Source organism: Botrytis cinerea, chromosome 15 (assembly GCF_000143535.2).
Source record: "Botrytis cinerea B05.10 chromosome 15, complete sequence".
NCBI lineage: Eukaryota > Fungi > Ascomycota > Leotiomycetes > Helotiales > Sclerotiniaceae > Botrytis > Botrytis cinerea.
This window is the reverse complement of record NC_037324.1, coordinates 1,550,064-1,566,225: the sequence shown is the minus strand read 5'-3', so window position 1 is coordinate 1,566,225 and position 16,162 is coordinate 1,550,064. Positions and strand designations below refer to the sequence as shown.

Genomic DNA, 16,162 nt, shown 5'->3' with positions numbered 1-16,162 from the left:
GATATACTGCAATTAGAACTAGGTATTCTTCCGAGAACAAGGTTGATAGTGATTGTTGTGTTGATCACGTATTGAATTAAAAATTAGACACTAAGTCTATCTATATCTAAACTATCTTGGTATATACCGACTTCATCATCATAACATTACCGTCTATCCATGCAATTCTCATTTCCCACCCAGTTGCAACGATAACTTCGAATTACTGAGTTGAGAGTAAACTCGTTGTGCAGATTGGATTCGATACATAAAACAAATATACTGTACGAAACCAAATCCAACACAAACAGAGAATCTACAAACACCCTTCTCTAAAAGCTCTTTTACTTTTCTCCGGTTCCTCTCCCAACATATCCGGGTACTTCCACCTAAACCCCCACTTTAACCACAACACCAACTTCTTGCCCGCACCCATCTCCTTCCACTGCGTCTTCAACCGTTCTTGTTCCTCCGCACTCTTGGCTCTATACGTGGGTCCCGTAAAACACAGGAAAAGCATCAAGATACAACACCACGCATACGGAACTCCTCGTTTCCGATTCAACCCCAACATGATCCCCTTAAACGAAAGCCAGGATTCCAAAAGTCCAAGGAGTAACCAAAGCACAACCCAACCGACAGGAATACAGATGATTAACAGCAGAATCGCGCGGTCTCCGCAATAATACTGGTCGCAGGAGTATAAATCGTCGGATGAAGAGCTGCCGCGACTGTTTGAGGGGGACTCGTAGCCGGGGTATCTCCATGTGGGAGTACAGGTTGCGGTCGAGATGAGAGTGATGCATGTTGTTGTGGGAGTGTAGCAATAACTCATGGAATAGGGTTCATAGTTTGAATAAGCGCTGGCCAACGAATCGGCTGCCACGTCGGTGGGATTGAGAATGGCGTTGACGTATGTTGCGGCATTCACACGATCATCATAGTAAGTGTATCTTGAAATGGAGGTGGTGAGAGCCGAAGGCGTAATAAAACTTGCGAGGATCGTGGGGATGTAGATCGGGACGTTGGTTACATATGTCCAGTTCTGAGCCGTGCCCGTACAGCTGGGTTTTGGGGTGTAGGTTATTGGAACTACGTAGCTGGTTTGAACAGCAGTGGTCGTCGCATAGTAATCGTAGCTGGAAGTGGGCCGAGAACCGCTACCGGGTGGAAGAACTACTTCAACAATGGTGATGTGTGCGTAGGCGGATGTGTCAGTCAGTGTTTTGACAGCATCTGTGACGGGAGTCGCATCTGGAATGACTTCGCGAGTGATGGTTTCAACTTCTTCGGTGTAGGTGGTGCCAAGAAGGGTTTCGGCTTCTAGGTGGGTGTATACGGATAGTTCGACGTAACTTGTGATGATGTAAGGTGCTGGTGCTGCGAGGATTGGGGCCAAGAAGAGGCAGGGTATGAGGAGAGACCTCATATCTGTGCGTTTGTATGATATCAGACTCGAATTAAACTTCTTTCTTGTGATTGGTGAATGGTGTTGAGTGTAGGCAACAATGTATGCAAATTGTTATATTTTATTTTTGTGCGCTTGTGCAAAAACTTTTAACGAGAGACGAATGAAGAGTGTAGTGAGAAGATAACAATAGCGACAGCGACAGCAAAAACCAACCGCGACAACAAAAACGACAACAAAAACGACAACAAAACAATACCGAAAATAAAAATAAATTGGGCGACAGTAAGGATAAATGTCAACTTATAGTACGTGAATCACACTTAACCTTAAATTAAGCATGAAATTAGCTATTGAATGTTACTCTAGACGAACCCACTCCTGCCTTACAAACTCCCCTGCTGTGCCTCTTTCTACCATAAGACGGAGTGACAATTCCTCCTTTTGTACTTGGCATTGCGACCGAGTTGGGTTATTCACACAGAGATATTGAATAATCGATATCGACCCAAAGACGCGACTCAGAGCTTCACGAAGATATAAATATACTCGTAACAATCCCGCAGCGCTGAGCCATGAAATCGACAATCAAGTATGCAGGATTCTCAACTCTCGATCTTGAGTATATGGCATATTTCCAGAGAAAATCTTTTTGGTTGTCTTGTGGAGAGTGTGCAGAGGGCAGCCTAAAGAGAGAAAAGAACAGGTCGTTGATTCGGCTAGGCTGTCGGGTGTATATCCTAAAAGGGTGACGTGCCGATACGATCTATGCTTGTTTGTTTGCACGGTCGTGAAAATGGTCCTGGTGAAATTTCTTCGAGAGCCCACTTATGGTGACTCGTTACGAGGTAGATGAATTTGCAGGGGGTTGTATGGGAGGAGATTTGAGGAGAGAGGGGGGGATTCAGATATCATAGGAGGATATCAATCGCAAGTTTGGCAGAGGGACAAAATGATTGATTCGTGGATGAGCGAGCGCTTATGTTTGAATATAGATGCAGAGGATTGGGCATCAAAGTTTCGCGTGGCGCGATGATGGTAGGTTCCTCTTAGATATGTTCGTTGTAATTCATGTGCTCTTTACTTCGTAAACTTGAGTGGATGAGTCGATATTCGAATACTATCCGATATCTATTCGAAAACTTGAGACGGCGTTGTGTGATATTCCTAAGAAACTCTTGATGTAATTGATTGTTACTTTTCGGTACATTTATATTAATGTAGACAGGCGTTACTCAAAAAGTCTTATGGTAAGTGATGATTGCATATTTTATCATTCTTCTCCATCTTGCAACTGCTAGTTCGTTCATCCAATTGCATACACTACCAGACATTCCCCTACAAGACATTCCAACGACCAAAATCCGCTTTTAGATATCAAGTCTCGAACTCCATACTTCCTCAGAAACAGATTCACAATTTCATATCATGTGGCTGCCTTGGCCCTTGCCCAGTACTTTCTCCTGGTTCGGGGTTTTGACTCGAAATTTTGACTCAAATTCTGCCCCTTGAGCATTCAACCTCACAACTCCATCCAAGTTCTCCTGATCAACTTCTGTTTCTTTACCACAATCCATACAAATGTTAATGCCGGTATCAATTTAGTGACTGAATTTGTAAGTACTGAAATCTTAGATACATTATTGTAATCCTTGATATCGTTGAAACTAGGGAAAGCTAGTACTATGAATATGTCCGTTGATCCGACACTTAAGAGCCTCGGAATCAGTCATCTCGGGCTCTGAAAATTCCAGCTCAGACATCGAAATAACATCAGTATCAGATCCGACATCGAAGTCGCCCATTGAAGATTGATCCTCCAATTGAGACGATCCCGTCGACGTTTCCTGCGGTAGTTCCGCTGGTTTGTATTCAGATCGCCTTGTCTTGATATAAAAAGCGAAAGTGCTACCCGTTGCTTGAGAATCCGCATATCCAATACCAATTGCACCTCCCTGCAACTCCGCAAGCTCCCGACAGATGAACAATCCCAGACCAGAATCGCCATACTTCGTGTGCGTGCTTAAATGTGTTTGAGAGAATTTCTTGAAGAGTGTCTGTCTCTCCGTTTCACTCAATCCTTTGCCAGTGTCTGTGATTGAGCAATGAAGGTATACTATCTCTCCTGTTCCCGAAGCGTCTTTCAAAGTCGGATCACTTCGTGCTGTGCGAAGAGGTATGTATTGTATCTCTCGCCCCATCTCTTTGTGGTAAGGGGATCCAGTTGTGGCTCCAAGACGCACTACTACATTTCGCGTTTTGGATGATTTTGCGTATTGGTTGGCATTCGTGAGGAGATTGAGGAGTAGTTGTAGAAATCTTGAAGGATCGAAGCAAAGCCATTGCGAACTTAAAGCTTCCATGGAGGGGTCCACCTCGAGTCGGATACTAATATCTAACTTCGATGTTTCTCCAGAGAGCATAGACATAGCTGTATCGACAACACGAATTGGTTCCGTTCGAGTTGGTGAAATTAAAAACAGATTGATATCCAGTTTAGACATCATACGAGCGTCCTCCACCAATTTTTGCTGATGTTCTCCACAAGCTAGAATGATTTTCGCGATTTCGATATTGCGCCTTACACTCGTCTTAATCTCCCCATAACTTTTTGAATTGTCGTCATGAAGGACGTTGTCATGAGTATGAGAAAGAGCTTTATTGATCTCATCAAGACTAGAGATCATGGTGTGTGCTGCTTGGACGGCGGCCGAAAGTGGGTTCATCAGCTCATGACTTGTCATGTTCATGAATTCTTCTCGTTCCTTCTTCTCCTTTACTGCATCACTTAACCTTCTTTCCTGCATTTGAGTAGCCCATTTAATATGTGTAACATCACTAAGACAGCCAACAACATGCTCCACCTCCCCGTTGGCGTTGAGTCGCGGGACCGCACTACACTCGCCCCACGTGTAGTAAACTTCATTCTCTCCAAATAAGGAAGGATCTGGGACTTTGGGTCTCCAGAGTGTTTTGCACCTTCCTTGAAAGTGAACTGGGCATTTTTTGTTTAGAAGGGTGTACCATTGTTCCGCGACAAATTCTCTATCTTCATCAATCAAACAGTCGAGCCATCTTAGATTTGAATGCTCATCTATTGTTCCACCTGTGATTCTTGTCCTTGAAACAATCCATATTAGCTAAAGATCTGAGGTCAAATGATTCGTCGCATCTGCAGATATAAGGAAATATGAATGACTAGGTGGAACATACCAGGCCTCATTCGCGAATAATAAGCTTCCGTCTTTTGCATCCATAATAAACATGGCTATAGGAGATAATTGGCTGAAATTGGAGATTAGACTCGTCATATCCAAGAGCTGTTCCGAGATGGCCTCTACGGCTGTAGAAGACCAATCTTTACTACAGAAGAACTTGGCGAACGGCGTCTCAAAGGATAGAGAGGGTGTAAAATATGCGTGAGCAGCTACAGCTGAGTTATGGGAGCCGGGTGACCTCATAATGGAATAGTGGGTTTCCGAATGAAGGTAAGAATTCTGATTCCATTTTTTAATTGGAGAAAGCATCCCTTGTGGAGTTCTTGATTGAAGTTGATTGCAATGAATGGCGTTGGTATCTTCTTGTACTGACTTCGAGAATGCCATCTCATGTCCAGAAACCACACACCATCGATCTCCTAATAGAACTTTAGACCATCTTTGGTGCCGGAACCAATATTGATTAACTGCCTTGCTGGGTCGAGTATGTATCCATTTGACAAATGCATTTCCACCCTGACTCAAGTTGCCTGAAAGCCATGAATCAATGTTTTTGAATTTGGTGTAAGTCTGGAAGGCATCGTTCGTGAAGACTACGCGAAGTCCGCAAATCTCGTTTTCCATCGACATATCAACAATGAATGAGGGCCTGCTGTCTTGCCGGAGCAAATCAACCGCCCCAAGCTCTGCCAGAACCAAATCTGTGCTTATTGTATCTTCATTATTGTTGTGTCTCGTGTCCCCCCCCACATGTACGACACCAAGAGAATGTCCCGATCCGCACTGAGTTGTCATCGCCATTATCTCCACACAATGGAGTTTGTTGTAGTTATCTTCGTTGTGAAGAATCGCAACCTTAAAAGTTCGATTTCCAACCGTTTCGGCTCCTAGAATCAGGTTCAATAAACAAGGCAGATGTATGGTGGTTGATTCGACGCAGTGTAGATTTTCAATTATTGGATATCTTTCAATCGAGAGTCGATGAGTACCTAAAACAGTGAAGTTTAATGCTTGCGACTTTTGCAAAGAAAGAATTCTCAACAATTCAAATGAACTAGCTATGAAGCTCAGGATCTAAAGAACCCCTTTCCAGGCTTGCAGGCATAATTTAGATCATCAAATTAAATCTGGCCAAAAGTTCAAATTTGCAGTAGTACAGTTCTTTTTGGAAATGAAGAGTAATGAGGGGCATTTTAGAGTTTCTCATGATGTAAGTGCGCGGGGCAATGCTAAGAAGTTCCGAGCGGTTGCTCATTAATCATTGACTGGCAGAGCTACTTGGGGTTAACAATGAGTTTTTCTGGAGACCTTGATCCTCTAGCACCAGGTCTGAGAGTCTGAGAGTCGAGCAACTTTAAGAATATATCGGTTGTTGAAGATGCGGATGTGCTATCGATCGTTCCGCAGAGGAATTCAGTACCGCAGTGATAGTAAGCTAGCCGTGTCTCGAGCTAGTATTCCAATGGTGCAATGAGGTAAGAACCTTCACTTGAGGATCATCTCTTGGTAACAGGGACTTGCCTGCTGCGTGTCGACAGGCAAGAAAAGCTTGTCAGTGGCGAATTGGGTAGAGCTCACTCGAAATCTCAACATGGATGATTGGATGGACAGACGGACAGATGGGACAGTCCACAACTTTGGACCCTTGATACAGTAGGCATTAGGAAAGTGGCGGGGGAGCATGCAGATGAGGTTTATTTTCAGCAAACTAAGTGCTCTTGCGGAAGTCCAAGCATTGAAAAATTTGTTGAAGGGCTTGAAGTATATAATACGAAGCACCGGTACATCGTAACATCGGATACATCCTTACGGAGAGGGGTAGCTAGAACAATCGTAGGCCAAGGTCTCTTAGGTCTGTGCTAGCGTTGGCTGTTGGAGGATCCATAAATCACGTGATATCACATCTCCAGATCATTTGCCCTTCTTGTATCCAGTTCTGTCCAACACACAATATCATCAGCATAACAAACATCAACATCAACATCAACATCTACACCTACATCTACACCAAACCATGACAGCTTGTGTCCCAGATCCCTATCTGCTATGGCAAACAAAGTATTTAGGTATCTATAGACTATCTCATATCTTGTCCAATCATGTATACTCTTCGGGGTCACCGTTTTCAAAGCCGGGGAAGTGAGCAGATCTAAGCAGATTCAATCAGAATACCTTCTTCTAAACAATAATCCTTCGGAGCATTCTACAATTGAATCCTGTGGGTTATGTACAGTGTACACTATGGTGAATTGGTATGGATTAAGTCACCTAAGACGGTCGCCCTTCCAATCATGATTTCCGTCTTAATTCAACCTATTTTGTTCGATTTTTTTTATGAACATCTAGGATGCTGGATAATGGAGCACTGAAATTACTCACAAATGTGGCCACGATCACGGCCAGGCCGATGGTGTTATGAGTACAACTTTCCTCTGGTAGCTACAAAAAATGTGCCATGCCGAACCATCAATGCGCGTGTACACCCGCGCAAGACTCACATTTTCCCGAACTCTGATCAAACTTTATATTGGCCTAGAAGAGCGACTTTAATTCGTCATAATTCAATATTTTCCTAAGCGAATCTTCCCTCGCAACAGGCGGCGTTCTTGAAGCCAATGCCAAGTAGATAAGCCTAATAAGTGTATTGGTCATATATATTATTGTTAGGTCAGAATATAAGTGTTGTGGCATGCGAGCACTATTGTTGGGGTATGCGGCCATGTAAACGACCTTTGAATCGAAACTTTTGTAGGATCCCGATGGATACCCGCGTTTGTGCGTGATCCGCTTCCACAGATTCTACTGCTCCAAAGGATCACAACCACATGATTATATAGACTTTAAAGCCTTTTGGTTAGCAATATATTGGCGGGCAGTTTAAATGCCAGATATTTAATCCAACGTTTTAATGAAACACTGAAATGAATTGATTCACTTGGAGCAACCTATAATCTGTCAGCTATTCGACCAAGCTTGCGACCTTTTCTTTGCCGTGTTTTCCGTTTCTTTCGCGTCTACTGCGCCAGATAATTTCCTGATAGTCTTCTGTAATTTTCTTGTAGCCGATAAAGGGGTTAGGCAAAAGCCCATGCTTTTCAACGTACCACAGCGGCCTCATATCGCGCTTGTGGTCTCTTTCTTGGCCATCGGTGGTCGATTATCTCCCCTACCCGAGGACAACTTTCGTGTGAGCAAAGATTGTAATCAGGTCTCTTTTGCTGCTATACCTTAATTGATGTGAAAATTTCATAGCGCTTCTTATGAAAGCTTTGTTGGATGCTTGTTGCAAAGCGGGTAAGGCTGAGCATGACTTGCTTATAAGCTACCATTCCAAAAATAATCTTACGACCATCACCCAAACTCAAACACTCAACTCATAGCAATCTGATTGCACTTTCGAAAGTTTTGACTTTACCATCCCCATAATATTCCTTACTGTTCGGTTGAACAGTACCCACAAAGTTGGCGAGTAATTTGATGAGTAGTTTCTTGTATAGACGACGCAAATTAAAAACATGAAGCCCATCAAGCCATCCAATGTTTCCTACTCCTCTTCTTCATCTACAAACGTTTCTTCATCCAATTCAGATCCATCATCTAATATCACCATTCCCCCCACAATATATACAACCAATGTATCAAATAACAATAACTCCACCCCACCAACTCTTCCCAGCATCTCCACTATCCTCCAACAACCTCTCCTCCCATTACCAACAACGAGCTCAAGAACCTACAACCCCATCACACGTCTCCCAACCAGAAACCCTGCTTCGAGTGCCGCAGTAGTATCAAATACCTCCACCACTACAAGAGGTTTAGTATCAACCCAAAGAACCAAAATCATCAAAACATTCGTGTCCCCGAAAGGCGGCACGAAAATCATCTTGATGATCACCATCACTACAATGCAAGAACCATTTTTCGACAAGGAAAAGAACTCATGGGTTATGCGACGCACAACTGAAATAAGAAAAGTGATGGTTAGAAAGCGATTGCGACCTGATTCCAACGATAAGAAAAATGGCATCGCGAAACGTAATACAAGAAATACTAGAGGGAAGAGAAGGAAGGAGTCAAAGAAGGGAGACTTCGATTCGATGTGAATGTTACTCGATATTACATTATCTTCGCTCCTCCCTGCAATGGACAAGGCGGCGATTGCACATATATAACATAGCTTTGAGATATACTTGTATATATGGTGAGGAATGGTATGGTGGGATATGGTATGGTGGGATATGGTATGGGGGAATTGGGTATGGCATGGCATGGCGGGACTGCGATGGAGCACACAAAAGGATTGGATGGATGAATGCATTAGCAGGTCAGGAAAAGAGGAAAGGGATATACCATGGCGTAGCGTAGCATAGGATAACGTAACGTTGGAATTTGGGGATAAAAAAGGGACGGTGTTGGGGCGTAATTTTATTTCGTTTGTGATTCCATTGTTGGACTTGATGAGCTTGTGTAAAACAGTTTTGTGGGTGTTGAAAAATACGCCTTTGAGTGTGAGTTTTCTTCAATGATAGTATGATGGTATCTTGTTTGAACAATACAGGCAGAACAGGATTGGAAAGCTAGATTTGATATCTGAAAATATCTGTACGTACTTCACAACACTGTACCGCGTTAAGATTACCATTCAGCTACCCGCTAATTCCCTTCATTCAAGTTCAACCGCTAACCTCCAATCTCCACGCAAACAACAACAATGCTGAACCCTCCATCCACAAAAGAAAAATAAGAGATAAAACTAAACTCTCAAATGAATGTCCATCCATATATCATTCCATGTATACCGGCTCTGCACAATTTCCCTCTCCCCATTTCATCTCATTCCAACCCTAAGAGCCCCCATCATCAACCCACTCAATCACCAATTTCACCTCTTGACAATCTGCAGGTAATCCCTGCGTTCCATTAATATACGCACGAACTGGACTTCCTTCCAAAAATGCATCAGTTTGGCTTTGTGTTGCGTCTGGATTTGGGGATCCATATGTTGAGGGAATTGAAGATGATGTTTGCGCACAGAAACGGGCTTGGTTCTCTGGATTTGGGGGTTGATGTTAGTATATTGTCCATCAGAATTACCTACTCAATCGATAGAGGAAAACAGAAAACGGCAGATGGAAAGGAAAGATACGAAAACGCAAGCGTAGCAAATAGAGAGAGAGAGAGAGAGAGAGAGAGAGAGAGAGAGAGAGAGAAAACATACCATTTCCAATAAACTGCTCATTTCTCAACCTCAACAAACTCCCATACGGATACTCACTCGTGGAATCCACCATCAATGTCCCATTTAAATCCTTCCCGTGCATATCCCTCAACGTATTCCGCGTCTGTAAAACGGTAAATCCAGAATCCCACACGCGTGCGAATTCATATCCGAAATATCTCGTTTTTGCATCTCCAGTGCCGCTATGAGGGGATCCAGTGTGAGAATGAGAGTTAGAAGATGCAGAGCCGGAACAGGAAAGTAATCCTGATGATGTGATGGAAAATAAACATGCGGAGGTGCGAGAATTGGTTGTGAGACCGCGCGAGGATATGAAGGGGGAGGGGGGTGAGGAAGTAAAGTATACGTGTATGATGTATTCGAGGAGAGAGTAACGGGAGGGAAGGAGTGAGAGGCGAAAGAAGGGGGAGTTGGAGTTGGAATTGGAGGGAGATGTTGGGATAGCTGGGGTAGAGGGTGATGTGAATGATGGGGCTGCGGGCACTGAAGCGGGATTGTAGCCGTAATAGCCACCGCTAGCGGGTGGTGGGGGTGGAGGGGGGTTATTTGAGTTTGAGGGTGAAGATGGAGAGGGATCGGTTCCAGTGGGGAAGCTGGATGGGTTGTTTAGCCCGCTTGAGGTTGTGGGTGAAGATGGATCACTGTTAGTTGTACTTGGCGAAGAAGCACCTCCACCGGTTGTACTTGGAGAAGACGAGTCCAAGCCAGAAGTGGTTGACGGGGAAGGGCCCTCGCCCGTTGTACCTGGCGATGAAGGATCTCCACCAGAAGTACTCGGGCTTGAAGAGTCGCCTCCAGAAGAAGTGCTAGGCGCACCAATCGACTGGCTACTCTGCGAAACCGGTCCCGTAGCCGAAGAAGATACCGAAGCACCACCAGTTCCCGATGGATCACTCGGATCACCTCCATTTCCAGTGGATGTGGGTGTACTAGAGGGATAATAAGTACCATATCCATATCCATAACTATAACTTGGTCCACTGCCAATTCCCCCTGGAGGTGTACTCGAAGGTTCAGATGGGTCTGAAGGGTATGTGCTAGAAGCTGCTCCAGAAGGATCTGTGCCTCTTGATGGATCTGTGGGGCTTGGAGAACTGCTAGAAGGGAACGAACCTGGGATAGTTTGTGAAGATCCAGAACTCCCAGATGGGTCTACACTTGCGTTGGTTGAAGAGGCTGATCCTGGATCTACGGGGGTTGAGCTGTCGGATGGGAAAGAATTACCACTTGTTGGAGAACCAGGATCGGTAGATACAGAACCTGAGCCCCCTGACGGGTCTACACCGAAATTAGTTGAAGAAGCTGATCCTGGATCAGTCGGCGTGCTAGATACAATTCCAGGTGGGTTTAGGCTGATATTAGTCGAAGATGCTGACCCTGGATCTGCAGGTGTGCTAGACCCAGCTCCTGACGGGAAAGAACCACCACTTGTTGGGAAACTAGGATCAGTTGGTATAGACCCGGAACCCCCTGATGGATCTATACTGGCATTAGTTGAAGAAGCTGATCCTGGATCAGTCGGCGTGCTAGATACAACCCCCGGTGGATCTCCAGCATCCGGAGTTGGTGATCCGGGAGGATTAATCGGATTCGATTGTGTTGGGTATCCATAATATGGAATAGGTGGTCCGCAAGGAGGTATTTCTGTAGAGATACCGGATGGGTTGCCGGTAAGGCTTATTTGTGTTGGTCCATTGGCTGTTACTGAGCCGGTGATTGACGAAGAAGAACCAGCAGGCGCTGATAATGCATTACACTTGTCAACTTGTGATCTATTGACTTCTATGTCAAAATTAGCTCTCTCGTTTTCACTTTCAAGAGAATCAATGTGATTGCCCGCCAATTGAATGAAAGTATTGGCCGAAAGGCACTGAGAATTTCATCATTGTGAATGGAATAGAACACTCAAATCTCTCTCAATACTGACATGCACTACAATAGATATTGAGGCACCACTCCCACCCCTTTTTCCACCAATCTTAAAGAATCACAGCAACGCTAGAAGAAGAAGAAGAAAAGCACATACCAATAGCAATATTAGCCCCATTTTCCCCACAACTTGCAGTTACACAAGAAACAGTAGCAGACTGAATGGCCTCCGCATTACTCTTCTCACATTGACAAGTAATGTTGGTAAGTCCACAAGAAGTGAGCCCAACAGAATTTTGAATGCAGCTATCCGCACAAGCAGGAATAACGAATGTGGTATTTGGTGGCGTGGGAACAACCGAAGGAACCGAGCCCACGACTGATGAAGGAACTGCAGATGGGGGGCTAGAATCAATAGAAGAAGTAGTAGAAACAGATGAAGGAGCTGCCGATATGCTAGCAGAAGCCGAAGATGGGGCTGCGGATGGTATTGCTGAAGGGGTTGCTGAAGAAGGAGCCGCACTAGCATTTCCAGCCGCAAGTACAGAAGAACATTCTGCAGTAGTATCATCCAGAACCTCTATATAATGTCAGCTTGAGCTTTTCATGATATTCACTATATATATGAATAAAAAAGGAATACTGACGAAGAGCTTCCTCGATTCCACAAGCCTGAAGTACGCAGCTTGTGGCTACTCCTTGAATCAAAGTAACATTATCAGGATCACACTGACAGGCAAGGTCCGTGGGATCACAACTTGTTTCTTCGGCTACTGCTGATGCAATGCATGGAATTGCACATGATGGGATTGATGGGGCTGGAGCTATTACTGGGCTAGGATCATCGCGGTTAAGTAATGGAACGGGAATTCTAAAAGACCATAGTATTAGCTGCTCTGTTGAGCCGACTTGTAGGAGGGAAACTTACAATGCAGAATTGACACATAAGAACAGAGAAAGTAAGGTAAAGAATGTCTGAACCATCTTGGCTTATCTGGTAAGCTTGAGATGGTCAATGAAGAGAAGAAAGAGAGAAAGAGAAAAGAAAAGAAAGTTGCTCTTATCACATACTAGTCCAATGGGTATGGTAGTAATATATATTCTTTCATAAGACACGCTCTCTCACAAATGAACACCAAATCACCAATAAAAATTTCCTCACTATCACTCAAAGACGTATGATCTTTTGTGAAGCATCTATTGAAACTTCGTCCGATCTCTCCACGATGATTTATATCATCTAAACCAAGAAAAGGTATGCAAAAAAGAGATTAATCTCCGAGTATGTACTGGTTTTCAGCCAGCAGGTCTTCGATTACGGATGGAAACCCTTCCGAAATTCCCCTCATTGGCTCCCGAGCCATGTTCCGAAGCCATGGTATCACGTTTTGATCTCCGACATATATGTTTCAGACACAAATGTGCGACGGAACAATAGGACAAACTTCTATCACCCCGCACAGCTAGTGATATGTGATGATGCTTATATCAAAGTCATAGCTCCATCGTACAAATAGTTATAAAACCTACAATTCTCTGCCTCTTTCATACTCTGCTGTGACCATTGTATACTGCTCATTCTCTAGAGTTTGTAACATATGTTCTCGCTCAGCAATAACAGCGTCAAACCATTGGACCTCGGCGACCTTGTTTCTTGCCCACTCTCTCCACTCATCTTTCACTTTCCGCCTGGAATCGGCAACATCCAAATTGTGGTACTTCACCAGAGATGACTTCTTTAACTCGAAATTCTTGGTGCACTCTTGTAGAGCAGTTTCCCTGTCCAAGTCCCAGTTTCTGAACGCTGCATTACAACTGTCCTGATGTGAGTTTTTCGCAGCGCGAATATTGTATGCAGCATTCGATTTGTCTTTCCAGAATTCTTCAAGCTTTTCCGTATTTTCCTTCACAGCACGGATTTCCTCTTCCTGAAGTTGATTGTATTCATTTCGGAAACGAAGCTCTTGGTTCGAGTATTCTGTTTCGTATTCCCTCTCTAACTGATCACATTCGCTTTCATGCTGGATTTTTAGCTTGTAGAACCCATTTTCTCGTTCTTGTAACATTTGAAATTCTTCCTGCGAGCGAGCAGCAAGTCGTGACTTTTGTGAATGATGTAACGCATTCAGCTCTTCTCTTATTTTCCCAAAAGTGAAAGCTATTTCTGCAACCCTTTCATCCTCTTGGCGACGTCGAATGGCTTCCTCCAATTGAAAAGCAAGTTCGACTTCTCTTCCTAATTCTTCAGCTTCTCGTCGTTTGAGATCCTCGACCATTTGAATAGCAATGCGTTCTTCTTCTGCCGCATTCCCGATTATTACCACCTCCCGTCTGATTTGTTCTTCGTCTTGCCCAGTACTTATTGCCTGTAACTGCCTTTCTAGAGCAACAGCTTCTTGTCTGAGTTGCAAGTCTAGCACTAACCTATTAAGCTCTGCTTCTGTACATTCACAGGTCTTCCACTTGGCAGAACAAACGTAACACCATTCGGCTTTACAATGGCATCTCATATGCCTACATCCTTGGTTGAGTTCGATGAAAATCATGCAGTTGTAACATTGCTTCCACCCTCGCTCATCTGCTAACCTGACTGTAGCTTGAAAATCTTTATCCTGAGGACATTCCATCTTTGCATGCCATGGACCTCTGCAACTGATACACACCTTTGTTTTGCAAGAAGGACAAGATGCGCATTTAATACTTTTGTTGATCGAATTGTTGGAAATCCACCTTTCACATCTTGGCTTAACACAATAGATTCGGTCTCCTACATCGATCTCCCGCTCTGAAGCCTTCAGTCGAAATTCTTTTGCTAGGTTTGATTTGATGTTTTTTACAATGACCTTATGTGGTATAACGTTGAGACAGCACTTAACAGGCCATAACGACTCTTTTTCCATGGCAGTACTGTGTTGTGTTAGATAGTCCACGATACGTATCTTGGAAATAACTCACATGACTAGTCTTTCGAAACAGTCTTTGCAATAATCGTGACACTGCAAATGAACCATACCACTCCCCGGGAAATCATCTAAGCACGAGACGCATTCTCTATTTAATCAATTAGCAAGATTCCATCCTGATTTCGAGGCTCATACCTAATAGACTCTGCAACTACAGATTTGCCCTTGCCCTGTCTCTTCTTAAGCATCTTAACAAACCTAGCAAGAGGGGCTAATTTGCTATATCCCTGACGAGAAAGCCTTGAACTTGATTCTAAATCAGATCTGTCTACAGCGGGAATGTATCCGGAATCAGGCGTAGTGATAGTCTCCATTGATAGTTGACTGGTCACTAGAGATTTTTCTCTTCCCTCTATACTCGATGGATCCTTGTCCGTTGCAGTTGTCTACATGTTCCGGTCAATGACATGTTTCTACCTAATAAACTAAGCTACTTACTTGAAGCTTTGGTCTTGATGGTCCTGCCACAGTGACATTGGATGAAGTATATGATTGAGAACTCTTGCCAGGGGCTGATATAATGGTCGTTTTGTTTGATTGAGATGCAGCTTCGAGAAGTTTCAAGCTTTTGCGCGACATAGCTTCACCTATAGATTTTGTGATTATTGTAGATAGTTCCGGGATAGCCCATTTGGAGCTATTGAAAGCTGCCACTCCAGATAGTATTTCTGCTGGCGGACTAAATGTTTGCCAATCGATATCTTTCATCAAAATGTCAGACTTAAAATTCAGAGGTCCATTGAACTTAGAATGCAAGGGCGCGTAGAAGTAGCGTGGCTTCTCTCGATATACAATGCTGTCAGGATCATTCGAGGCATATAGATCTCGTATCTTAACCTCCATTTTGCTGATAACTATTTGCAGGTTCGGCACTGACACGTTTTCCATATTTGCTTGATGGTTTCTAAACAGAATGTTTAGGTGCCCTGTAGTTGTCTTAACAGCTTTATGGCAAAAGCAGATCGTGGTGAATGAAACCAATCATATGTTCTTTAGTGAATGTTATTGATGACAAGAGATCAAGAGAAAGTTGATTCTTGGAATGAATTGAGCTGGCGCAGTATAAGGCAAATTTAAGTACGGAGCCCATACGGCGACAATTTGTTCTATTCCTTTCTCCCGTACTTATAGAATGCACCCGGAGGCTTCTGGAGGGAGTTTAGAAGCTATCCATAGAACAATTAGAATCGTTGGCTGCTATAGCTGATCGATTCATCAGACGCCAAGAGCCAATATAAGTCATGAACCACCTGGGCATACGCTGGAAAGATGAATAAGGCCAATAAAAGTACTTTTCAGCAATGCCTTCGAGTGTCAAGTTTTTATGTGCATCGCCCTTATGTTTGCGGCTAGGCTTTCCTCACTTCATGACAAGGCGCAAGAATACGTGTATGTGCAATTAGCTGCGAAATAACGTGTTTGCCTACTTTGTGGCTGCTCAGCCTCCCACGATAAACTTAAATTTCACTTGTGAGGCTTCACC

At 43.8% G+C, this 16,162-nt stretch overlaps 5 protein-coding genes across 5 annotated transcripts; 1 reads left to right on the top strand and 4 right to left on the bottom strand.

Moving 5' to 3' along the window:
• Window positions 1–43: 43 nt before the first annotated feature.
• BCIN_15g04550 (hypothetical protein) lies at window positions 44–1,647 on the bottom strand. Its single transcript, XM_024697641.1, has one exon. It carries the CDS (start codon window positions 1,406–1,408, stop codon window positions 296–298), a length of 1,113 nt encoding a protein of 370 aa, XP_024553457.1. The 5' UTR covers window positions 1,409–1,647; the 3' UTR covers window positions 44–295.
• An 809-nt stretch (window positions 1,648–2,456) lies between these two features.
• BCIN_15g04540 (hypothetical protein) lies at window positions 2,457–5,978 on the bottom strand. Its single transcript, XM_024697640.1, has 2 exons — window positions 4,601–5,978; window positions 2,457–4,507 (listed from the first exon to the last, which is right to left on the bottom strand). Exons 1-2 carry the CDS (start codon window positions 5,404–5,406, stop codon window positions 3,055–3,057), a joined length of 2,259 nt encoding a protein of 752 aa, XP_024553456.1. The 5' UTR covers window positions 5,407–5,978; the 3' UTR covers window positions 2,457–3,054.
• Window positions 5,979–7,991: 2,013 nt separating this feature from the next.
• On the top strand, window positions 7,992–8,891 carry BCIN_15g04530 (hypothetical protein). The gene has a single exon (XM_001548445.2). The coding sequence runs from the start codon at window positions 8,121–8,123 to the stop codon at window positions 8,709–8,711; it is 591 nt and encodes a 196-aa protein (XP_001548495.1). The 5' UTR covers window positions 7,992–8,120; the 3' UTR covers window positions 8,712–8,891.
• A 130-nt stretch (window positions 8,892–9,021) lies between these two features.
• Window positions 9,022–12,781, bottom strand: BCIN_15g04520 (hypothetical protein). The gene is made up of 5 exons (XM_001548446.2): window positions 12,645–12,781; window positions 12,364–12,587; window positions 11,874–12,296; window positions 9,827–11,629; window positions 9,022–9,658 (listed from the first exon to the last, which is right to left on the bottom strand). Exons 1-5 carry the CDS (start codon window positions 12,698–12,700, stop codon window positions 9,453–9,455), a joined length of 2,712 nt encoding a protein of 903 aa, XP_001548496.1. The 5' UTR covers window positions 12,701–12,781; the 3' UTR covers window positions 9,022–9,452.
• A 4-nt stretch (window positions 12,782–12,785) lies between these two features.
• Window positions 12,786–15,979, bottom strand: BCIN_15g04510 (hypothetical protein). The gene is made up of 4 exons (XM_001548447.2): window positions 15,118–15,979; window positions 14,815–15,065; window positions 14,672–14,767; window positions 12,786–14,623 (listed from the first exon to the last, which is right to left on the bottom strand). The coding sequence occupies exons 1-4, from the start codon at window positions 15,565–15,567 to the stop codon at window positions 13,243–13,245; spliced, it is 2,178 nt and encodes a 725-aa protein (XP_001548497.2). The 5' UTR covers window positions 15,568–15,979; the 3' UTR covers window positions 12,786–13,242.
• Between the last annotated feature and the right edge of the window lie 183 nt (window positions 15,980–16,162).

Excerpts from the sequence above, each read along its gene's own strand:
- BCIN_15g04530 (XM_001548445.2), top strand. The coding sequence starts at position 8,121 with ATGAAGCCCATCAAGCCATCCAATGTTTCCTACTCCTCTTCTTCATCT.
- BCIN_15g04550 (XM_024697641.1), bottom strand. The coding sequence starts at position 1,408 with ATGAGGTCTCTCCTCATACCCTGCCTCTTCTTGGCCCCAATCCTCGCA.
- BCIN_15g04520 (XM_001548446.2), bottom strand. The coding sequence starts at position 12,700 with ATGGTTCAGACATTCTTTACCTTACTTTCTCTGTTCTTATGTGTCAAT. Across the intron at positions 12,588-12,644 it reads TTATGTGTCAATTCTGCATT|AATTCCCGTTCCATTACTTA; the intron begins GTAAGTTTCCCT and ends ATGGTCTTTTAG. Across the intron at positions 11,630-11,873 it reads TGGGGCTAATATTGCTATTG|AAGTCAATAGATCACAAGTT; the intron begins GTATGTGCTTTT and ends ATTTTGACATAG.
- BCIN_15g04540 (XM_024697640.1), bottom strand. The coding sequence starts at position 5,406 with ATGGCGATGACAACTCAGTGCGGATCGGGACATTCTCTTGGTGTCGTA. Across the intron at positions 4,508-4,600 it reads TTATTCGCGAATGAGGCCTG|GACAAGAATCACAGGTGGAA; the intron begins GTATGTTCCACC and ends GATTGTTTCAAG.
- BCIN_15g04510 (XM_001548447.2), bottom strand. The coding sequence starts at position 15,567 with ATGGAAAACGTGTCAGTGCCGAACCTGCAAATAGTTATCAGCAAAATG. Across the intron at positions 14,768-14,814 it reads GTAGTTGCAGAGTCTATTAG|AGAATGCGTCTCGTGCTTAG; the intron begins GTATGAGCCTCG and ends TTGATTAAATAG. Across the intron at positions 14,624-14,671 it reads TGTTTCGAAAGACTAGTCAT|TACTGCCATGGAAAAAGAGT; the intron begins GTGAGTTATTTC and ends AACACAACACAG.